Raw genomic sequence first — 25,222 nt, forward strand, 5'->3', positions numbered from 1 at the left:
CTCTAGTTTAAATATATTTCTCACACTATGTTTCATGATGATTTTCAATTGTCTTTGAATTCTGCAATCTTTGGAGATGAAGTTGGTATTCTTATCCTCAGTGCCCCCATATGCCCTACTGACTGGGGCTTCTCAATAAACATGCCTAGAATCAATGAATAAATGAGGAAATTGACCGGATGGCAGAGAATGTGAGTATTGGGAAGCAGTGAAAAAAAAATCCTATTACTTCTAGATGGTCCCTTCTGTCCCTTCTTTTCTAATGGCTATTATATCTCTCTAACTATTACCATTAAGATATATGTATTTTCTTACAATCAAATTAGCTATTCACACTTGCATGAAGATGTGTGTTTTTAAATAATCCACCACTTATTTATGGCTTCAATGTCTCCTCAGTGTAGTTAACATATTAATCAGATATTTGTTGGGTGAAAAACTGCACTTATGTTTACTCTCCCAATCTTAAGACTCGTATCGTTTTGCTTTGTAGAACAATTCTCTGAGAGGCTTTGGGGTTGATGCTTCTGGCATGCTCCACATTGGTAACCCTATTTTAAAAACATCTATGCGCCTGCAGATGTCAAGGCGAGAGACCTCTTGAAAAGGACCTTGACAAATTAGTGATTGAAAGGTTATTATATTTAACCTATCAGCCACTTCCCAAGGCATGTGCTGAGTCAACACCAACTCCGAATTACCGGCTTTGTTTGTCTATTTTAACACAAAGATTGACCTTTAGTCAACGGTACACACATACACACAATGCTTGCCAATTGCATTATGGATGGAAATGGATTTTTTTTTTTTTTTTCCTGCTGCAGCCAGTGAATTCTTTCATGATGTTTCTTCTAAGAATCACATTCTACACTTCTAATCATCACCAATGATTTCACCGAAATCGAAGAGAATGGTTCCACGAAGCTGGGCTGCGCCTGCGGACCAATGACGCCGTCACACATGGCTGTGATTTACACAGGCAATTTCAGAAACCAATACCTCGAGGCGCCCCGGAACCAGCCCTTCCAGGCCATTCCCCAGGCGATGATTTAAACCCCATGTCCCGTACTTGCCATTGCGGAAAGTGTGACCATGTATCATGTGCTCTGTGACCTTGAATATATACATTCATCGTCAGGAACTCACCGAATGCCGAGCGCCTTGAATTTTTAATGGGGAAAACTCCCTCATCAATCGAGAGAGGTAAACAGGTACTCGTTTTGTTTGCAGGGGATCTATTTATCATTTTTTGGCGCCATGTGCTAGTGAGGGCGGATAGTAGCTGTCAGCATTTGGGTGTCATGGGGTCAGTTGGAGGTTTCCCCCGTGGAGGTATTTACTGAAAGCGGGATGCTTGGCATTCCTCTGTGGGGATGGAGAGGAAGGTGGCTGTGTGTTTTGTTTGTCAGGAATGAACGTCTTAGGTGAACAAGCCCCGGGGAGGGATGGCAGGGCTCAACCCAGAGCAGGCTGTCACTTCAAAGGGTTCTTATCTTTGTAAATCAGCCCAGGGTCCCTCTGTCTTCACAAGCATCAGGGGCACACACACATACCTTCTCCTGACAGCCCGTGTGGGACTGTAGAGAAAAGCTGACAGAGAATCAAACAAGTCAACCAAAGATAACACGAGGGGAAGATACAATTGACTTGGAGATGTCTTTGGCTTTGGAGGAATCCCTGGCATTTCATCAACAGGATCTATCACTATCTCTTCAGGCCACCAGCTGTTTTATAAACACCAAGAAAGGTACAAAAAAAAGGATTTGCCCAAACTGCAGATGAAATCTATAGCTTTTCTTCCCACATTCTCCTCCCTCCTCCCTTTCGGGGTAAACTAAGAAACATAAATAATTACCTATTATTAACATTCAGGGATGTAAAATGGCAATGATTTATAGCACCATACTACTCTAACTGCTTACGGAAACAACACAAAATTGCACAGGTCCGCTGGAAAATGTAAGTGTGACTGGGGGGGGGGGGGGTGACACGTTTATTTGTGTAGGAACATTAGTCATCCCTCACCAGAGCCCAGAGCCCTTTCCCGTGGAACAACCAAGGAGGGATTGTGAAGAGCGGTGAGACTGGAGGTGCTTGAAGGTTTGTTTATTTCGCTCACATGCAACGGGATCCCTGTGATGTCATGGGGGAAAGGGGAACCTCCAGGAATGGAGTTTTTGGAGACCCAGGTCCCATTGCCAGGTTGGCTAGACCCAAGGACAAAATGATTAATGTCTCTAGGCCTCAGATTAATTCTTGGTAGAGAAAGAAGCAAACAAGAGCCCCCTTAAAAAGGCCCTTACCACCATCTCCTACCCATATGGCCCTGTAGGAGTTATAATGAAGACATGGGTATGGATGAAAGGCACTTAAAAAGCAAAAGTACTAGAAATTTAAGGAATCCTTGTGAATGAACCCATCTGTTGAAATTCATAATTCGCTTCCCAAGTCTGTTTTGTGTTATTGGAGTTTCATTGTCTGTCTGTTTCCTCATTTGCAAAGTGACCAAAATACATCTTATGTTCCTCCTTTCTCTCCAAGATTATCTGGTGTCCTCTGAACAACCTTAGCAGATGTGAGGGTACCAGAGAGGGGCAGATAAAAGAAGAGGTCAGTAGTGGCAAGAAGAAATCTGTGTCAACCAAAATATCCCAGATGGTCCGCTAATCTGACACCCTCTTTGCTTTAAAGAGTGGGAGACTAGAGTCCTAACAGGTCAAAATAGTCAGTCTTTCTGATAGTAAATGGTGTGGGGGCTTTAGAATTTCTTTCTTAACAACCTCACCCCGCCATGTTTGTCCTCAGCGTTCCTATTAGTCTCATAAGGTTTGGTTTGTCTTAAAAGAAAATCATTTATCCGCCACTATCTTCAGCATGGCCTAGAACCTTTATTTATTTATTATTTATTTGGCTCTCTGTCCTAGTACAGATTTCTCTATTACCTGTCCTATTGTCTCTTCAGTGTCCTTGAATCTTACCTCCCCAATAAAATTATACACTCTCTGAAGCATATATATTCTTCTAATGTCCCTATATTTATGTCTGCTATGCCTCCCCTCTGTGCCTCCCTGCCCATCTCCCATCCCTGTTATTCCCACTTGGTGCTATCATGCAGGAGATGCTCTGAATATAGTGACTGATTTAGCATCAATAAGAAAATCCAAGTTCCTAAGCCTAGGCTTCATGCCCAGCCCTATGCTGGAGAGTAGATAAGACACAGAATGATAGAAGCTTAAGATGCCATCCAAATCCTCTCCACAGGAAAGTTGTTTAGGCTGCAAGGAAATAACACCAAAGAGACTTAGTTAAGCAAGAAGGAATGGAGAACACCAGAACAAGTGAACATAAATTATCTATTAAAACCACACACACACACACACACACACACACACACACACACACACAGAAAAGGTTACTGAGAGTTTAAAATTTAAAAATTGCAATGAGAAGTTTATGTCACAGGTAGAAGCAAAACATCTAACACTCACAGAAAGAGGGGCAAGGTGGTGATTGGAAGTATACTGTGATAAGGTTCATAAATGCTTCATGAGGTAAAGAATATACTTTGAGGGTAGATCTCCATAAATTAAAGATGTATATTATTATATCTAACATAAGCACTAAGAGGCATAAATAAAAACTCGACAGAAAAGACAGATGAGACTACCAAAAATTATTTCATGTAATCAAAAAGCAGAAAAACATTAAGAGAGAAACAAAGAGCAAATGTAACAAAGGGAAGTCAACACCAAGACAGATTCAAATACCAACATTAATTAAATGCACATATGATAATTAAATGTAAATAGATTAAGCACTCCAATTACAAGGTAGATAGTATCAGCTTGGATGAAAAGCAAGGGTGAACTATATGTTGTTTGCAAGAATACAGTATGTAGATTAATACCTAGATAGGATAGAGACACACATACCATACAAACACAAATAAAAAAGCTGTTATGGTCAAATTAGGAATTGCTCAGGATATATTCAACAAAAAGTATACAGGATCTCTAAAACTATAAATGAACTTATAAGAATATCTGAATAAATGGAAAGATATACAATATTCATAAATAGGAAGAATCAATATTGTTTAGATGCCAGTCTCAGCAAACCACGCTATAGATTGAAGATAATCAATATCCAAACAAGATTTTTTTTTTGTTTGTGGAAATTGAAGCTAATTGTAAAATTTATTTGGGAAAGTACAATGAACTAATTTCCAATAAGGGGTTTAAAGCAATCTATCTGAGCTAGAAGAATCTTAGCAGTATAAAGAAAAATAACCCAGTTAAAAATGGTAAAAGACATGAGTAGACAACATTCCTAAAAATGACAATCAAATAATCAATAAGCACGTGGAAAAGTGTTCAGCATTATCAGTTACCATGTAAATGCAAACTAAAGCCACAATGAGATACCGACCCCATAAATACTAGAATACTAAAAAGTGAAGATTGACAAGACTAAATGTTGTAAACCATTTAGAACAGCTAAGCTCCCTGTCTTGTTAGTAGGAATGGAAAATAGCACATCACGTTTGGAAAACTATTTGATAGTTTCTTGCAAAGTCGCATATAATTGACCAGCAACCCCCTACTAGGTACTTATCCAAAATAAATAATGCCCACCAAGATTCTATAAGAATGTTCATAGCAGGTTTAAATAAGGGGAATGAACTACTGATACCTGTGATAACAATGTAGATTTTAATCTACTTGAACTTCTATCTGTCTTGGAGACTTTCTGCTTCAAGGTAGATGGACCCTGTGTAAAGGACTGAGGCAGAGTATGACTCCAGAGTTGTAGCTCTGCCTTGCAGCCATCTCTAACTTCCTGCTGGACAAGGAAAAATAGGAGAGGGAGCTATAAGGAGCCTTCTGTGATCAATTCTGGAGACCACAGCTCTGAATCTTGGAAATCAAGAGTTTGCTTTGTTAGCACTCTGGTCCCACACACTAGGCTGGGCTAGTGCCTCACTTGGATCCATTAGTTAAATATGGTGCCCAGACTGGCTGACCTTCAAAAACACCTAGGGAATGTGGGCAAAAGCAGATTCTTAGGACTAAATCATTGAATCAGAATTTGGGGGTGAGGAACAGACAACTATAGAAAAATAAGGTTTGCTTGATGTGTCCAATGGTCATTTCAGTCTGGCACTCACTGGAACTATTTCACGGGAAGGCTAATGTCCACTGCCCACTTTGGGTGCCATAATGGGTGAATTCGATTAAAGTTATCAGCAGACCTTCAGGCACACATCTTTCCATACGCTGTCCCCCCAAAAAAAAAATTACTCATGAAAGGTTAGGTTGCATTTTATTCCCCTTCTGTCTCCCAGCCTTCAAAGAGGAAATGTAGACATGGTAAGGAAATAGAGAAAAAGGAAAAAAAAAAGTAGTGGGGTGAAAAAAAAAGCAACAATGAAAGAGATATTAAGTGGTTGTGCAGAAATGTGAGCATAAGGAGTAGAATTCATTGCAAAGGTCAAACAAGAATTTGAGTCAGGTCTACACAACTGGAAACCTAAGGACAGATGTGTCTAATTTTGTGTTATATTTTGACTCAGCTTAATTATATCTATTTGACCTGGTTCAATTATATTCCATCAATGACTTCAAAAAGAATATTCAACACTCAAAGCAGAGGTGCCAAATTCATTTAAGCTGTTGCTACATGCTGTTCAGCCTTCCTCCCTCCGCTGGTTCCTACTTAACTCTTTGCAAGCCAGCCTCTGTATGCAAAGTAACAAATCTTAAATCTGCCCTCCCAGTGACTACCAGGAGGAGGGCAGCTCATGACCTAACTCATCACCCCCTTTTCAAGCCTATCCTTCATGAACACTCTGCAGCATTTGAATCCATTTACACTGCCTTCTTCTTGAACATCTGGGCCCTCCTGGATCTAGCCTGTTCTGTCCCATTCCTTCATATGGCCAGCATTTGTCATCAGGTCTCACTCGGTGATCAATGCTTCATGCTCAACAGGAGCTAAGGTCTGGGTCACAGAACTGAGTGAGACCCACATTCTGCCATCAAGAATATCAATGCAGCATGATATCTTCCTTCCTCTACAATGTGGCCTCTTTCCTGGATCCTCTAACTGATCATGTCCCCACTTTAGGCATAAACTTACCTTAAGTTCCCTTTTGCTCAGATCTTGTCTGCTCTTTACTGATATCAGCTATTCTCTCTGGAGATGCACTCCTTACTAACCCCAGCCAAACATAGCCAAACCCAACCAAACCAAACCAAATCTAGCCAAACACAGCCAGACCAAACCAAACACAGCCAAAACCAGCCAAACACAGCCACACCAAACCAAACACAGCCAAAACCAGCCAAACCCAACCAAGTACAGTCAAACACAGCCAAACCTAAGCAAACACAGCCAAATCCAACCTAATCAAGCCAGAGTCAAACCTAGTCAAACCCAGCCAAACAAGAACAACAGCAGCGGCAAAATGAATTAAATTAGAGGTGAGGTGTCTTTCACTGAATGTAACCTCAATATTTTTTTTCAGAACACATGAGCTTTGGGATCAATTTTCCTGATTTTTAAGTATTTATTTTAGGCCCAGAAGGGATTCTGAGAAGATATTCCTAGAGAGCCTTCCCTCTTTGGTGTACTGTACCTTGAAAGGGTCTTCTAGCATTTGTCTAGAAAATGTCTGTTAGGAAGTTTACTCCACATGTAAGGAAGTTCCTACTGATTTTTAATGTAGATAAAATACTTGAAAAATTAAAGTTTAAAGTCTACAACAGATGATGAATACTGGCAAAAATGACATTTCCAAGTGAATGTGCCCACTATGATAGAACTTTAATTCAAAAAGAAGGGGGCGGGGTCACAGGAGGAAAGCTGGAAACATGAGCTAAGTCAATTAAACATGAGGTGTCACTCACTTGTAAATATTTTCAACCAAGAAAATAAACAAGATAAGAAAGAATTTCTGCGTTTATTTAGTCATGATTCATAAGCTATTTTATCTTGGAAAAATATTTAAAGTTTTTGATAAAAGAAACATAACCTTTCAGATAAAAGTGTGTGTCTCAAAATCCTGAAATAGTGTTGCATTACGAAATAATGAATAAAGAAGAGGTAGCGATGACTGAAAATAAATCACCTGTAAGCCTTATTTATTCCTGGTATTGATCACTTTTTTTCTTTCACCCCCAATGATAATTTGCTTTACATTAATCGGTGGAAATTACAATGAACACTATTTTTATTTAGAATGTGATAGAAATTCATGAAAATTATTAGGAAAAATGCTTGATGATGATTTACGCGAAGCTTACAAAAGCTGATCACTTCTAAAAGAAAACTGTACATATTTTACAAAGATGCTCCATTTGTTGTTGTTTTTTTAAAATAGGAAAAGAAAGGAGACTTTTTGTTATAAGCTTCCCTATCAGCAAGCTGTAAAATGAGAAGTTTTTATCATCATCTTTAAATTTTTAAAACTTACTTTCAAAATCCAGAAAAAAGTGTGGATAGTTCTCAATTTCCCTGGTAAGGACTTTGAGCAGATTTCCCATGCCAGCAAACCTAGGAAAAGCAACACAAAACCAAATATCATTAGCAGTATAAAAATGAACTTTGAAAGCATTGACCGTATTTGACTAACATGCATAAATACGCCTGGACCCCGAAACTATGTCTTAACATCCTATAAAAAGCATCTGTATATGAGGAGATGGATGAAGAGATGGATAATATCTTAACCACTATTTCCATAAAAAGAGTCAGGTATTTTAGTTATGGGAAGCAGAGTTTAGGTATAGTTTACAAAGTATTTCCCCCCTAATCTACTCCCCCTGCCTCCCCCCCCCCCCCCCACACACACACACACTAATTCCCTGATTCCTCACAGTTAATATTTCATCTTTGCTTTGTTTCTGTTCCATTGATGCGGGAACATACCATGTCAATGGACAAGCACAAGAGAGGGTGTTATTACAATGTCTGTCCAGAAAGGTTAAGCTTCTTAAAGTGCCCGAGGAAGAGTTCAGAAAATGCAGATGTACAACCCCAGCGACCCCTTTGAGCCTCTACCAGGAGCCACATTTGAAAAAAATGAATCAGACCTACAGAGACATACAAACTCGTTACATCACTGCAAGGTCAACCTAAAAACAAGAAAAGGCCAGATATAGTAATTATTTAAGTCAACAGCAAAATCTTTACTGCTGTAGACAGTAAATTATTGTCCTGGGGAGGCCCCCTTCATTCACTCAGCACTTGGTAAGGGAGGTGCCATTCGATGCCAGGGCTGTGCTCTTTGCCAGGCATTTCCCTGACTCGTGCCTCAGATGCCTCAGCTGGGAAGAGAACTACTTGAAAAACCACTGGACTCTAGAAGAGAACTACAGGACGGCCATTTTCTAGGCGCATGGCTTCCGACGGTATTCATGCCCATACAGGGATGTCTTTAAATGCCACTGTGAGAAAGGTGTGGTGAGAACACACTAAAAGGAAGCCTCTGCGCATGAAAGGAGAAAGCAAGCCATGCCATGGGTGTAGCAGGTGGTATCATATAGACCCCCGCAATCCTCCCCCCGAGAAAACAAACACTGCAGCCACCACTCGGGGCATGTGTAAGTCACTGCTACTGCCCGGAAGCTAGCCAAGGGGCCATTTCAGGAGGCCTGCTTCCAATCCTAGCTGTCTCCCGCCGGCTGTTAGCCAGCGCAAGCTACTTCACTCTCCTCTGTAAGATAAATTGTTCAGCGTACCTATCTTATCCGCTCGTGAGGATCAGCGAGACAAAACAGAAGGTGTTTAGCGTAGCCCTGATGGGAACGGCTCAGGACATGTTATGCGCAGTTACTATTGATGATGATGATGATGATGGTTAGTCCCACCACCACCCTCATCCTCATGATCATAACAGCCTTCGAATAACAATTGAGGACTCTCCTAAGAAAGATAAACTAGACAGGTTCTATGCAGCTCCAGGGAAGGGGGAAGGATGAGGGAGATCTTCATTCAAGATCATGAAAACATTTCTAACCATTAGAGTTGTCTGAACATTGAATTATTTGCCTTGTGAAATACTGAGCTTCTCATCACTGGTGATGTTTAAGTAGAAATATGCTATAGCAACCCTTTAAAGTATTGTAGAAATGAGCTATATGTCAGGCAGACAGCTGGACTGGATAATTCTTAGGACTCAACCACCTTAAAGTCTATAAATGTTTTGGGTGCGCATACACACACACACACACACACACACACACACACACACACACACGGGAGGCAAATGCCATGCTTCTTCCTTCCAAAAGAATCTTCCCTATTCTTCCTGTCATTCTTTTCCTGAATGCACACCTCCCTTTAAGATGCTTCTGAGCAAAGCCTTGTATGGGGTAGGTTCTAGCAAATTAAAATTCGGAACTGATATAATTCATCCCTGCCACTGGGAAACATTCACAGACCCTCTGGGTTTGCAGGAAAGAATCTGTTTCCAGCTTAATGAACAGTTCTAACCCCGGCTCTTCTTATGAGAAGAGGATCCTGCTGCGTGGTAGCAGCCCGCCTTTCCCATGAAATGCCATAATGGAAGTTAAATATTCTTAATTTCCCCCATTTTGTGTTATTAATGTGTCACAAGGGACCTGAGTGGATGTAGCTCCTCCTAAAATTCTGTCTCGTGCATGATGTTACTGTCAGAGGACCTCGGTGGGAAATATGTGAAGCCTTTAAAATTGGGAGCAGACTGAAAGGAACACACGTGGAAACACACCCAGACACGAGCTGGCTGTGGCCTGCTATCTGTTCGGAAGTTATGTGAGCTGGTTGCCTGATATGGTCCAATATTTTGGAACATGAAGCTTACATCAAACTCAAGACCAGTTAAGGAACTCTCACTGTTCTGGATGTCTGACACCAATGACTGTGGGATGTTGTGTAGTATTATGGGTCCAGTCCAGACGTATGGAACCTAGAAGACATTCATTTCAACACAAGCTCCTTGAATAAGTACAAAAATGTCAACTCCTTCATGGCAAAATATTTTTTTTTATATATATTTTATTGATTTTTTACAGAGAGGAAGAGAGAGGGATAGAGAGTTAGAAACATCGATGAGAGAGAATCATCGATCAGTTGCCTCTTGCAAGCCCCCACTGGGGATGTGCCCGCAACCAAGGTACATGCCCTTGACCGGAATCGAACCCGGGACCTTTCAGTCTGCAGTCCGACGCTCTATCCATTGAGCCAAACCGGTTTTGGCCATGGCAAAATATTTTTTAAAATGTATTTTTATTGATTTCAGAGAGAAAGGGAGAGGGAGACAGAAATAGGAATATCAATGAAGAGAGAAACACTGATCGACTTCGTCCTGCACACCCCCCACTGGGGGCTGAGCCCATGGCCCGAGCATGTGCCCTGTCTGGGAACTGAACCATGACCTCCTGGTTCATAAGTTGATGCTCAACCACTGAGCCATACCTGCCAGACAATGGCAAAATATTTGATGCATCCTACTTCCTCCAAGAATCCATGCAAGTATGTTCTGGTTGAAGGTGTGCAAAGCGAGTTAACATCACACAGATGGTCCCTGAGTAGAGACAATGCCTGTTTGGAATTGGACCCAGGGCTCCTCATGGAAAGGCCCCTCACCCAGGGACTTCCACTAAACCCACACACATCCTCATGACAGAGGCTGTCTACTCTTTTCCAACAGCTCCTCGGTGCATGCAAAACACGTTGCTATGCACCACGTTCCTAGGGAGATAGCGTACTGATTCACAGGAAGATGATTTTTTTAAATATTTTATCTCATTCAATAAAATAATTTAAGAGAAGTTTTATTCCATTAGAGAATACAAACACTTACAGAATGGAAGTGGAGGAAAGAGAAAAATAGGAGTAGACCAGGAAGATAAAGGTAGAGAGGCAAGGAGCAAGACTTTTAGGCCATAAGGCCTTCGCGTTTGCTGGAGATGGTTTATTAATTCTGGCCTGAGCTTCTGAGAGTAAAAGCAAAGGAGAAAGGTGGGTCTCTTTCAAGCTGTGGCTTTCCAAAAATAAAACAAATGGATTACGATGAAGAAGCACAGCATTTTAAGATGAAAGGAAAAAGCGATCATGGCTAGAGAGAATTGAAAAAAGGAAATTTCCGGGTAAGAGTAGCTTCACACGGAGGAGGTCAAACAATAATGTGTAAACATGCCTATTATTTAAAACTAGGGTTTTTGTAGATATTGTAAAGTTTAGGTTTACTTTAAACCCCCCCTACACACACACACACACACACACACACACACACACAGACACACGCCTCTCTTAGCCTCCCTAGAGGTCACTGAAAAGCACTGATATAGTTACTGTGCAGCACTTGAGTGTCGTTCCATCTGATTTCATTTTTGTGATGAGGGTCTGGTTGGGGCACAGCAAGGGAGGGTCCAAGGTCTTGGCTACCAGATGACGCAGCAGGAAAGGGTTTACCAATTGCATATGTACTCATGAAAGTAGTGCAAATACTACCTGTCAGGTAGCTGTACGTATCTCTGAGTTTATTGGAAGACAAAGAGGTTAGGATGGATAAGCATATTTCTGAAGGTGACAAGAGAATGAGAGGTAGAGTCACATTTGACCTTGAGAGTCTGGAAACCTAAGGTCTAGGTTCTTTTCTTCACGGGAGGAGACCTGGGCCCCAGACCCCTATTTGGGGATTTTGAGCACCCGTGGTCTGTGGAAAGTGCACACAGGATATCCCATTATTGAATGTAGATGCTCATTTTTCTGGAGGAGAAAGTCTGCAGTTTCTGTTAGAATCCAAGGTGGCCTGCTCCACACACAATGGCCTGAATGGGAGGACATACTTCTTTAGGAATTCAGAGAAAAAGAAAACCGTGTGGATGAGCTCTTTCAGGAAAGTTGGCTTATAGAAGAAGTAAACCCAGACATGAAGGATGCTGGGAGTCTGGAGAAGCCCTCCCACTGGGGGTGGGGGGTGGTGGGTGGGTGGGGGGGAGGATTAGGACTGAGAATGCAACGAAAGATACAAGTTGGGTGACTCAACAAGTCTTCCAAAAACAGAAGGCTTCTCCTTCAAGGTTCATTTACTGAAAGACCATTATGAACTGGGTCCTTTCACGTTATTTCCCAAGTAGACTTGAAAGAGGGCATTTCTCCAGCCCCTGGAGGAGGGCTAACAGCCTGTAGAGATGCCCGCACTTCACTGCCAAGGGCGGCACTCCTCCCTGGGGACACAATTTGGGATGTACACACGGTGTTTTCTGGGACTACTTTCTTGGCTCTGATCTCGAAACCATTCCCAAGGGAATTGGTTTTAAGGTGGCTGAGTAGAAAACAATTACTCTCTTAAAGCAATAGTTCTCTGCAAACATTTCCAGTTCCAAATACAAGGAGATAATTGGATTGTGCATGCACACACACACACACACACACACACACACAGTGTTGTCTTTTTGTGTGTGTGTGTTGTTGTTTTTCTGTTTTGAAGTCTGTTTTTGTTTGGTAGAAATAAATTAAATAATAGCATTAGTTGTTTTCCCAGAACATAAAACCAAATAAAACCACCAGGGCTTGTGTTGAAAAGAGATGACCATAGTTTTTGAGGAAACCTGTGTGTTTTCTATAAACAGGACATAATAAAGGACACATGTCCAGGGTGTGAGTGCTGCGTGTGCTGGCCTTTGCCTGCCTCCACCAGAACTTCAACGCCCTGTTTTCCTGAATAGAGAACAAGCTCTCAAGACTCTCTCTGCAGCTCTATTTGAATGGGGGATTCCTAAGCCAATACCCCTTCTGTCAATACAGAACAGAAGGTGAGGGGGAAATAACAAAATGAAATAGCAGCCCTGCAGGGTTTTATTTTTTTCTGATATTTTTCTTAGGCTAAGATAATGCATAGGCAATGCACAGCTTTTGTTAGCACTTTGAGTGAGCCAATGCTTCCCAGAACCTGCAATTTTTAGCATCCTGGTGCAAGGACTTTAAGAAACCAAAGAGAGATTCTCTGTCCACAACTCCATATTTGGGGGGATTAGGAAGACATGATGGGTCCAAATATTTTCTGGCAACATAGTCACCATATAAACCACAGACCAGTCATGACTACTACAATGACATATATTTATGGAACGTCACATCTTTGCCAAAGATCTGTCTGGCCACATTTGTCCTCAACCTGACTATTTGTCAAAGACAGATTATTGAACCCATTTCACAGATCAGAACTGGCGGGTCAGGCATAGTTAAGTGTCTTTCCCAGAGTCTCCAGATGGACTCTGAGCTGCCTGACTTGTAGTCCCGCCGCACTCCCGCACGTCACCAGAATTCACGCCACTGAGGCACCTGCTTCCTGTCTCAGGCCTCCAGTGAGCCTGCCACTGCTACCGGCCTGTCTTCGTTGTAGCATAAGCCCGACCCCCTAACTCTGTGCCCAGCAGAGAGGCGGGAAGCAGCCCAGTTCTCGTGCAGGAAAGCTCCTGGGGGCTGGATGTGATTTTAGGGGGGCTATTAAGACAATCCACCTTTCAACCTGGTCAACAAGCTTCAGCGCTGGAGAAATGGTGACAGCAGCCGGGATAGTGGCTGCTGCCAACGCCCCAGAGGCTGTGGACTCCGCACACCACCCTGCAAGGTAAGCAACCCTTCTGCTTGCCTCCCATGATGCATCAGCATCCAGGGCGCCACCTGACATGCCAGTAGTCACATGATTCGGAGACACTCTCCTGGTAACCGATGAACCCCTTTGTACAGCATCTCCACTAATTACTTGTTTTGAATTATAAGCAAAACCAGTTAGTCAGGAGCCAACAATATGTCAGATACAAAGCAGTGCGCTTTTTAAAAAAGTACTTCTCAACTAAAGTCAAGGTACATTTCTCTTTTAAAACAATCTATTTTTATTGATACCAGAGAGGAAGGGAGAGGGAGAGAGATAAAGAAACATCCATGATGAGAGAGAATCAAGGATAGGCTGCCTCTTGCACGCCCCACACTGGGGATCGAGCCCACAACCTGGGCTTGTGCCCTGACCGGGAATCGAACTGGGACCCCCTGGTTCTAAGGTCGATGCTCAGCCACTGAGCCAGGCTGGCTGGCTGTGAAGGTGCATTGTTAAGAGACATGAAGCACTGGCTTTTTGTGGGGAACGACACCCAGATAAGGAAGTAGCTCAGCCTGGACGAACTTCCCTTCTGCAGTGAAGCCACAGAGCTTCCTGTCCTGTTGCCCGCTGTGCTGCCAAGAAGCCAACAGATGATTTCATTCCAAGATGAAGGAGCAACACCGAAGGAGAGGGAGTCTATTAGGCACTTTCATCTGACAATAAAAATGAGTTAATGGCTAAAATGTGTTTTCCAAACGCTTTAACACTACAAGTAATGGCACTCAAATGGGGAAATGCCTTGAATATTCTCATCGATCATTAATACCACCCCGTGTCCCTCAAAGAGGGCGTTCCCTGGGGAATACACGCTGCTGGTGTCCGGTGTAAGCCAGTCCACAGGAATTCTCAAAAATAATAATAATAATAATAATAATAATAATAATAATATTGGGAGACCGTTATGGAGCCGAACAGTGAAGTGCAGGCCAAACATAGCCCTGTCATAGCTGCGTTCGGTTGGTTTTCTAAAATAGACTATTGCCTTATCAGAGCTCATTTTCCCTGTAAACATCAACAGGATAGCGGCAACAGTCTCCCAGAGATGAGGGGAAAATTAGATGCTATTTTAGGGTGTGAAAGCCAATGGGCCCCCCAATTTCCAACGCTGGTGAGCATGGGAACAACCCAACCTGGGTGCATTCTGGACCAGCCCAGCGCTGGGAAGTCAGGTGTGAGATCAACAACACAGCGAGGAGGGAGCTGCTGGGTAAGCCTGACCCTGACCTGGGAGGCCTGGCAGTGTCCGTACCTCCCGCTCCATGCACATTCCCAGGGGAAAGAGACCCCCGTGGAGCCAGCAGCCCAGGCACCTCAGGGCCGGTCTTGGGATTGCCTCTGGCTGCCTGCGTGATGCCGGGCACGTCGCTGACTTCCTCTCTTCGATGGCCTCACTTCCGGCTGGCAATGGAGAGGGCACACCGGGAAGCTGCCTCGTTCTGGCTGCTCGGTCCGCCAGTGGTTTACAGAAGACAGACGGCCCGGGCTTCTGGATTCCAAACCCCCTTTGTCCCGAACACCCTTCCCTCCTCCACTGCCTCTGGAGGTCCTGTCTGTCTTTCCAGGTCTGGGTCAAACAGCATCTGCCCCCAGCACCCTCCTACCCACAGCCCAGAAAGGGATTGGCTTAGGAATCCCCCATTCAGATGTCATAGCTGCAGAGAAAGTCTGGAGAGCTTGCTCTTTGTTCAGGAATGAGCCACTGTCCTTGCTGTGAATTCTTTCAAAGACCACATCTTCTTCGTTTTCAGAATGTCCGCCATTTCCCCCACTCCCCACCAAGTACAGCTCCCACACAATCACTCATGTCCGCAAGCAGGCTGGGAGTGGGAGGTCAGGAGGCACTGTAGAGCCACAAGGTGCCAACTGCCACCACACCGGGCAGGAAGGCAGTCATTGGTGAGAGGAACGGGTGAGAGAAAACAAGCATTCCCCCCAATACAAATATTTTTATTGATTTTTTTACAGAGAGGAAGGGAGAGGGACAGAGAGTTAGAAACATCGATGAGAGAGAAACATCGATCAGCTGCCTCCCGCACACTCCCCATGGGGAATGTGCCCGCAACCAAGGCACATGCCCTTGACTGGAATCGAACCCGGGACCCTTCAGTCCGCAGGCCGATGCTCCATCCACTGAGCCAAACCGGTCAGGGGCAAATGCAAATATTTTGGGTATGTGCTTCTGCTGCTTTTACGACCATAGATGACTTGGAGAATGTGACGACAATCAGCTCTCTCAGCAAAATGCGCGCATGCACAGACCCACCCAGTTCTGCATGGAACTCCAGGAGGGACAACAGGCACACAGAAGCCAAGAAATAGAAATCCCTCATCTATCTTCAAACCACCGGCCACCCTGGGAGGCAAAGAGAGTCCCAGAACCAGCACCAGCGGAGGAGACCTTGGGCAAGTGGCGCTCCTCCCCTGCCCAGGAGCCCGGTTTTCCCCTGCCGCATTGCAACCGAGGACACGAGGCAATGCCCGTGAGGCGCCCAGCGTCCCAGCTGGCATGCAGTCCGCTCCCTGAGGGCGCCCCCCGCCTGCATTTACAGGATTGCCACCGCCATGCAAACAGGCCGCCTCCCTTTGGCCAGGAGCTCCACGCTGCAGCTGCAGAGCCAGCCGGGGCGGCAAGCCCGGCTCAGACCCCCGCCCGGTGCAGCCTGGAGCTCCGAGCGGCCGGCGGGCTCCGTGGCGGGGCTATTAATCACACAAGAGCCCATTGATGACAAGCGCGGGTCCCTCCCTTTGCATGACAAGGCATACGGGCCCACAGAGCCCCATTATCCAGAGAACCGGAGCATTGTGGGCGACGCGGGCCAAGCCGGGTGCACACACACAAGCGGACATTGTGCGGCTGTTTGCACAACCCCGCGGTGCTCCGCGCGGATTTCCTGCCGGGGAGACGTTCAGATCCCGGGGAGGCGGCGGCGGCGGCAGACGTGTGCTCATTCTCCGTGGCTTCGGGCCTGGGCTGCGGAAAGCCGGCGCGCGCTGCCCTCTGCTGGCCGTCCGCGGAACTGCACGCTGGGCCCGGGCGGGGTGTAAAGCTTCTAACGTGCTCTCAGGATCCCCGCCTCCTCCTGCCCTTCCTAAGGAGTCCAGCGCCACAGACATGACCTTCAGGGTCTGGAAAGCCCGGCTCAGAGCTGAAAGGAGGCCTTGGCGGAGCCATCTCGTGCCCCAGAGCTTACTTCCCCCGTGGAGGCCGCCGCACTCCTCTGGCTGAGGCGGGCGTCCAGGAGTGCCTGCCCCTGGCCAGGGTGGGACAGAGGCCCGTCCGCCTCCCCTCCTCCCACTCCGTCCTCCCACCGGCCTCCAGAGCAGGCCCCGTCCTCTGACCTGGGAACCGGAAGGGAAACCAATAAGCACCGAGTGGCACTATCCGCTTAGGCTGTGGCCGGTGTTTGAAGCAGAAATGGGACTTCACCTTCCTAAGGTTTTGTTTCTCTGACCCCTTGTCAAGCTGCTCTCCCTCACTGTCCAGTGTGTGTGTGTGAGTGTGTGTGTGTGTGTGTGAGAGAGAGAGAGAGAGAGAGAGAGAGAGAGAGAGAGAGAGAGAAAGAGAGAGAGTGTGTATGAGAGTGTGTGTGTGTGTGTGTGTGTGTGTGAGAGAGAGAGAGAGAGAGAGAGTGAGTGAGTGTGTGTGAGAGTGTCTGTGAGAGAAAGAGAGTTAGTTTGTGTGTGTGAGTGTGTGTGTGTGTGAGAGAGAGAGAGAAAGAGAGAGAGAGAGAGAGAGAGAGAGAGAGAGAGACTGTGTGTGTATGTATGTGTGTGTGTGAGAGAGAGAGAGTGTGTGTGAGAGTTAGTGTGTGTGAGAGAGTGTGTATGTGTGTGTGTGAGAGAGAGAGAGAGAGAGAAAGAGAGAGAGAGAGAGAGACTGTGTGTGTATGTGTGTGTGAGAGAGAGTGAGAGAGTGTGTGTGAGAGTTAGTGTGTGAGAGAGAGTGTGTGTGTGTGTGTGTGTGTGAGAGAGAGAGAGAGAGAGTGTGTGTGAGAGTGTCTGTGAGAGAGAGAGTTTGTGTGTGAGTGTGTGTGTGTGTGCGTGAGAGAGTGTGTGTGTGTGAGAGAGAATGTGTGTGTGTGAGAGAGAGAGTGTGTGTGTGTGTGTATGCCTGTCCCAGTCCTGCCTCCTGCCTCTCATGACATAACTCAGTGAGTCCTCTCACAAGGCCTGTCCACACTCCTGCCACTCCTGCTTACCTGCCTGCTCTCCTGCCGGGAGGAGAGCACTCCAGGTTGGGAACTAAGACTTACTTAAGCTTGAATCCAAAACAGGCCACTCAGAGAATGTGTTTCTGAGTAAACAACAACAACAACAACAAAAATGAGTGAAGTGAAGGTGATCAGTTCCAGCTGCTTAATTAGAAAGAGAGAAAGAAGGAAGGAAGAGGGATATGTGGGCAAGAAAAAGGAAAGGAGAAAGAGAAGAGGAGGAGGAGGAATGAAAGAAACGTGAGAAGGAAGGAAAAAATCAAAAGATCACTTCCCTCAGTCCCCTGCTTCAAAAAACCTTCCTTCCCAGATAATCCTGAAATTTTAGGTGCTTCCCACAAACTATCTCAACTAATTCTCACAATAACTCTCAAAGCAGATAAGTCGTTTGGTTTTAAGAATTACTAAAATGATATATTTAAAAGAGCTTTCCTTTGGGCAAATTCAAGAGCTTGCAGTTAAGTCGTTTCTCCACTAGGGGAAGCTACCATCTCATATTAAAAACCGCAGGCCCTGTGTGGGTGGGCACTTAGTATAAAACCAGAAGTTTGTGGAAAGCAGGGGATCAGTTTCAGCATCCTGAATATTTTCTAAATGTTATTTCTCTCGGTTGTAGAAATTGTACATACCCACAGCTGTAGCACCCAATGCAGTAACTCGGTTCCTATTCGAGATCGTTTCATAGGATTGGTCTTAAGTAAAGGAACAGTGACATTTGGGAATGAAAGATGAATTGATCCAACCATTTGGCTTAGGAATTGTACCCCCCCCCACACACACACACACACACAGTCTCCTTGCCCCTTCTGCTAAGTCATCAAATCACGTTTTCCACGGAGAGAAACATCTGTCTTGTGGCTGAATCTTCTTGACTCCAGTTGCAAAGGGTAAGGATTTTTTAATTTTTTTTTTAAAGGCTAAAATCCTACTCCAAACTTATCAAAAATGAGTCCTTACCACTCACTTTGGAGACACGTTCACCTCCAGTTACATTGTGAAACTGGAAATTACTCTGGACGTGCAAGTGAAGACAGAGGGACAGCCTCCGTGAGCGGTTGGTCTGGCCCCCCAGCCTGGGGCCGAGGGACCCGCAGGGCCAGAGGGACGCCTCGCGTGGAGGTGCTCCCACAGGAAGCTGTGGGTACACAGAGAAGGCAGCGGAGTTGCGGCGGGACTTCCCTGTTTGGATTCACCCACCCGGACCACAATGGAACCAAACAAACACTCTCACCGAGTTTATCTCCCCATTTGTGTGGAAGCCCGGCCCTGCTCCTGATGACTAAACCATGTGTTGTCCTGATTTCAACTTGACCCCGCGGCCCGGGTTCCCAGGCTGGTGTCTGCGGCCACGAATGACTAACTTCGGGAGCTCTGCCCTCCACTCGCTGTCGGGTGCGCAGCCCTCCCAGGCAGATCAGATGTTGTTTAGGCTGCTTCTCAGTTCCACGGGAAGAGAGCACATGGTCATTCAAACTCCAGCCCCCACTCCCCCCAGTTCATACCATCTGAGAACCCTGCTACACAAACGACCTCGGGTCGCTGGGTGCCCAGCGGAGTGTGGGAAACAAGCAGGAGGGACAGTGGAGACGCAGGCTCACCTTTCAACGGCCAGTCTGACCTTGGCCGGAAGTTTTGAGAACCACCACCCTAGACTAAGCACTGGAGTTTCAAGTTCCCTTTCCATCCAGAAGGTTGTTGGAGGACCGGTCGGTTTAGGATGAAGAAAATCAGGAGTTCCCTTGTGCTGGCTTAAGATGCATCTTGTTTCAGGAGGGAGCTCACGCACTGGACAGCACAAAGGAAAGGTAATAAAGCAGCCAGGGGTACCGAGCTCCCGCTGCGGGCCAGGTCTGTGCGGAGTGCCTTCTGTGCATGTTCCCGCCCGCATGGGAGCCCGGGGTTATGTGGCTGTAAAGCCTCCCCTCTCTCCACCTCCAGCACTGCCTCCCACTCTCCTGGCCTTGGTCTATGCACCCGAGAAAAGGGTCAGGCAGACGCTAGACCAGACCCTCTCACAGAACCCTCTCAACAGGGAGCTTTTGTGAAATTTCTGAGGCCAAACTCTCACCACAAGTTGTTGCTAAAATAGAAAACCCAGGTGTTTAAGTGTGACAACTTGCTTACTTAAACAATCAACCCATTGTATGCAGCTGGGACTAATGTCACCCTCTTATGAATTGTCCATGACTGACCAGACAGCTAGCGTCTCTCATCTCTGGGAACCAATGCCAGTAGCTTCTATTTTGGTCGGACAAGCAGCTCAGCAGCCTGGAGCTGTCCTGGGTGTGGCCTGGTGGGTGTGGCCTGGTGGGTGTGGCCTGGTGGATGTGGCCTGGCAGGTGTGGCCTGGCAGGTGTGGCCTGGTGGGTGAGTAGGCGCTCCGGGCAGGCACCAAGTCTCTAGTTCCACTCTGGTTGGCATGGTGACGTGGAGCCAGCCTTCACTCGATCCCCCCTTCCTTTTCACTCTACTATCTCTCTGTGAGATCTCGCCCCAGAAGGACAGAGAGATCCCGGGGGCCAGGCTGATGTCAGGGGAGAACAAGCAAGTCTTTGTGGGCCGTCAAGAGGCTGAGGCCAGGCCGGGCTCCCAGGCAGCACACAGAGGGCCTGTGCTCACTCCCTTGCCGGGAGCAGCCCTGTCCTGACGTGGGGGCCTCCCTGTCCGTGTCCCGAGCCCTCTTCCTCCCCCGGCACCAGCACTGGGCCACGTGGAGGGATCTGCACCTGGTGCCTGCCGGCATTTCACACCAAAAAGTCTTGACGCACAGCTAACCTGCACCAAAACCAAAACACCCCTGTCCTCTCTTTCAGGATGATGATGGATTTCTCCTCCTTTTCTCTTGGTCCCCTTTCTCTTTTGCTCATTCACACCACCACGGGGTCAGAGAAGAGCTCAACTCAAATTAGTTAATTTAACTATTTTCAGTCCCTGTTGGGAACAAGGTGGGAACATGAGGGGGTGGCTATGAATGGATTTTTATTTTATTTGTTTGTTTGTTTGTTTATTTATTTATTTATTAATATATATTTTATTGTTTTTGTACAGAGAGGAAGGGAGAGAGATAGAGAGTTAGAAACATCGATGAGAGAGAGTCATCGATCAGCTGCCTCTTGCACACCCCCTATTGGGTATATGCCCGCAACCAAGGTACATGCCCTTGACCGGAATGGAACCCAGGACCCTTCAGTCCCCAAGCCAACACTCTATCCATTGAGCCAAACCGGTTTCGGCTATGAATGGATTTTTAAAAGGCAGAGTCGAGTCATTATCTGTGCACGACAATCACTCTGGCTACTTCCTCCCCACCAGCATCACAGAGAATTGAGTGTTGGCCCTTGTTTGTAGAATGCTGTTCACACTAGGAGCATCTCACTCCGCATGAGTCCCCCCGTCTCTCAGAGTGGCCTCCCGGCACATTCCTCAGCTACAGTGAATGGCTGAGCACGGGGCCTCCCAGGGGCAGCCTTGCGTATGTCTACCCTCTGCCCGCATGCCCCACCCTGGAGGGTCCCACCCTCCCTGCTGTTCACCTGCCTGGTGAGCCCTCAAGTCTAGGATGGAGTGGAGGTAGTGTGTCTCTAGGCAGCTTCCCGGGTTCTGCTCCTCAGTGTGGGTCGGGGACCCCTCCTCTGGGCTCCCGCACACCCACTCGTACACAACGCTGGCAAGTGTGTGTTGTCTAGTCACTCGTTGGTCTCCCAATAATATCACAAACAACTGGAGGGCAGGGGCTGAATCTAATCACCCTGACCCCCAGTGGCTAGCACTGGTGCTGACATGCAACAGGCACTCGAATGTTTGCTGAGTGAACTGATCTGCCCTCTCCCCTGAAGCCAAGACTTGGCAGTGGTCTAAGTGAACGGATTCCAAGAGAATCGGTAGCAGGGACCAGTGGGAGGTTCCAATGGAAAATTCCCACTCTAGCAGATCTGTCTCACAACGACCATGTCAGGACAGCTGCTCACTTCAACCCAGTTTACCAATGCGACTTCCTCAAGCAGCTCTGCACCAGCGCCAGTCCACAGGGCCCCTTGCGTGGCACCAAGTCTCATTCATCTCCAGAGTCTCAGTAACTAAAACTTGGAGAGAAAAGCACATCCACCCTTATGTCTATGGAGGATGCCTTAGGGATGGGCCCTGGCGCAGGTCCTCAGATAACCCAGACCAGGAAGGCTTCCCTGTGCCTTGGAGAAGGGGAATCCCTGTTCTCCCAGCCTGAATAGACTTATTTATTTACCGCACTTACTGCCGCCTGAGATAGTGTATGTGTGCCTGCTTCCCTGCTGACGATCCCTTGATTTGACTGGAATGCAAGCTCCAGGAGACGGGAACATACTGCACCCCGGACACCAAGGCTACCTGCCGAGCAGCCCGTGCCCCAGAAACGTCTGTGGAAAGCATGGATGGCCGCATGAATGAATGGCCCCAGAGCTGACAGGCACGGGAGAAAGCCCCTGTCATGGCCCTGGAGGAACACATCCTTGAAGCGAACTCCTACTGAGCGCCAGGCCAGGAGGCCTGCCCCAGGTGGACGATGCCAGCGGCCAGGGCATACCCCCGGGTCTGAGCCTCCGCTGGTCTAAAAGAAAAGGGGCTGCGGGAGGGAGTTAGTGTTCACCTAACGCCTTGAGTGAAAAGGATGGGGCAAGAGGCTGGGAGAGGAGCGGGCCCTGACGTGGGGTAGAGCAGAGCACGCCGTCCCCAGAGCACGCCAGAGCGGAGGCGAGGGAAGGCTGCCGTGGAGGACAAGCTCTGAAACCAAAAGCCTGGGACAGCTTCTCTCTCCTGCAGCTGCCTGGGACTTTCCGTGTGCGCGCCAGGCCCGCCCGGGGATGCACTATCCGCTGGGGTCACTGTGCCGTCCCCCCGCCTAAAGTGCTCCTCCTCCTTCTAGACACCTGGAGACTCCCTGAGAACAAAAACGAAAGCCCGAGGCGCAAATGGAACCCCTGGAGGAGAACGGCGATATTGTAACAGTTCGAGGTAAGGCTGGGTGGGAGCGAAGCTAACCTTTTCTGAGGTCTGACATAAGGAAGAAACAAAGCTAACGCGTTATGTCCATTGACTGTCGCCGTAAGTCTACAAATTAGACCGCCCTGTCCCGCCCCGCAGATGGGGAAACAGAAGGTTGGGGATTTAGAAAGGTTTTGGCCAAACCAGTGAGCTCACAAATAGCAGAACTGAAATTCGAAGTCAGGGCTGCCTCATTCCGAAACTGAGCTTGGCCCTCTCCCAGGGAGCCCCGCGAAGAAGAGGAACCACAGAAAGAAAAGAGAGCGCCCGGTCCACCTCCCTTCCCAGCAGGCTCTGGCGTGAGGAGCGGCGTGGGATCAAAGGATGCTGGGGCCTCGGGATTGGGAAATCCCTTAGAAATCACCTGCCTTACCTTCCTTCTATACTGGGCTCAGCTTTAGGTTTCGGTGTTTAAGGAAACTCAAGATAGCTGGATGAAAAAGACGACGTTTAGGAGGGGGGATGGCAGAAGGCAACAACCAGCCAGAAGTGAGGGGCGGCGGGCGTGGGGCCAGCCCGGTGTCTCGGCGCCTCCTGAGTGATTCCTGACCCTGGAGGGGGGTCCCTGGGCCAGCCGAGAGGAGCTGTGTTAACATAGCGGCATCCAGCGCGGAACACTCCTTTGGTCATCGGGAAGGAATGTCAGCTCCTGTCAGGTCCAAGTTCAAGGAAGAAGTTCAAGCAGAGGTGACCCTCCCTTTGTAGATAAGAAGAAGAGTGTCCACCATTCCACCGACCGGGAGGAGGTGAGAGAGCAGGGAGGTAACAGAGAGCCCAGGTGGTGGCGGTGAGGGAAGAGGGCGAGGGAGCAGTGACCTGAGGCTCATGCCCCGTGCGCTCTCGGACGACAAGTTCATGAGCTGAATTTGTCTCTAACACTGTCTCAGCGAGCAAGACGCCAGCCAGGCCTCCGCCAAGACCTACATTCCCCCCAGGCTGGCGACTGAAGGACTGCTCCTCCTGCTGGGCTGGACGGGCAGAAAGGAACCCCCATGTGCTTGATCCAAAGCAGCCCAAACCAGCTGGGATACTCTCTCCCCTTGCACACGGTTCAAAACCACACACACACTCAAACGTCTCACGCTAGCTCCCCCTCAGGAAGCATTTATGGAACCCGGGACCTTCAACCATGTCAACATCGCAGCTACCCCTAAATGCACGTCGATTCTCAATGAGGTCCTTGCTGTTTTGCTTTTTTTTTTTTTTTTTTTTTTTTAATTTTTCTTGTACAGGCACGTGGGATTAGGACGCACGGCTTCCAACCGGAGATGACAGATCTGGTGACATGACTCTCTGCACATGTGTCAAACACAAGGCCCGCGGGCCAAATCCAGCCTGCCAGGCCTTGCAATGTGGCCCGCACCGCGCTGTCATCACTGCACTCCGCTGTCAGTTTATGACATTGTCAGTTTATGACTGTTCAGTAAACCATTCGGCCCGCGATTTAGGCTGGATTTTAGATTTTGGCCCCTTCTCTGATTGAGTTCGACACCCCTACAAGGGCACTGATCACCCATCCCCTCCCTCCCCCCCCCCCCCCCCCAGAAAGCACTGGGCATCGCTGTACAGCCTGCCCCCTGGCAGCTGTGTCTCACCTGGAGAGGGCTCTTGGGAGTCGGTTCACCCGTCCAGGCTGATGGGACGGACCAGCGGAGCAGCCCTCGGCCACCACAAGTCTGGCTCCCGGGTCAGGGCTGCGGCCCCCTGGAGTCCGGCGGTTCCTCTGTCCTTAAGTGAGTGGCAATCTGCTGGAAGGAATGCAAGTCACGTTACTGAGAGGCCATTTCCTGTGCTCCTCTCACAACAATACTTTTTTTTAAGGAGAGCAGAGAGTCCCCGAATCTCAGGTTCCCAGACTGAGAGAAGCCCGCAGTAACCCTGCCTCATGCGTGCGTCCTGTCACTGAGAGACTGGGGTTCAGAGAAGCCTCTCTCGGGGTTCGGTGATATGGACAAGGAGCCCAGAGGAGCAGGAGTCTTGGACTCTCGCCTTTGGAGTTTCTTAAAAGCAGTGCCTGGGCTGGCTGACTCCTCAAACAACTGGTCATTGACCCAGAATGCGAAGACTTTATTATTTTTTTTTAACAGATTTTCAGAAAGAGCAGTGGTGTGTTTTCCAGATCGCTGTCTGTGTTGTTTTTGCAGTTTTACCCTGGGAGCTAAGTCAGGAAAACAGCCCCCACCAGGCATGTGGTCGGTGGTTCTCCCTGTTTCCCTTGGACAAATATTGTGGTGGGACAGCGTGCCCAGGGGCCCAGGGGGTGGGGAGTGGGTGGGAGGGGCAGGGATGGGCATGAGAGCACCAGCCGGTAGGTCTCTCGGTGGGTCTCTCTCTGTCTCTCCCC

The 25,222-nt window shown here is 47.5% G+C and overlaps 1 protein-coding gene across 6 annotated transcripts in view; it reads right to left on the reverse strand.

The window, feature by feature from the left end:
• The window catches only part of CYRIA (CYFIP related Rac1 interactor A), an 81,851-nt gene that overhangs the window by 15,782 nt on the left and 40,847 nt on the right, over positions 1 to 25,222 (reverse strand). For 3 of the 6 annotated variants that reach the window (XM_084900392.1, XM_084900394.1, XM_084900395.1), the window contains 2 exons: positions 24,474 to 24,626; positions 7,475 to 7,554 (listed from right to left, as the gene is read on the reverse strand). In XM_084900392.1, the coding sequence (XP_084756518.1) occupies positions 7,475 to 7,544 (70 nt within the window). In that variant the 5' untranslated portion in view covers positions 7,545 to 7,554; positions 24,474 to 24,626. The remainder of the gene's footprint in view (positions 1 to 7,474; positions 7,555 to 24,473; positions 24,627 to 25,222) is intronic. The other 3 variants (XM_084900391.1, XM_084900393.1, XM_084900396.1) reach the window with 2 other exon arrangements.

The sequence above is a fragment of the Pipistrellus hanaki genome, assembly GCF_964339955.1.
Source record: "Pipistrellus hanaki genome assembly, chromosome: 12".
NCBI lineage: Eukaryota > Metazoa > Chordata > Mammalia > Chiroptera > Vespertilionidae > Pipistrellus > Pipistrellus hanaki.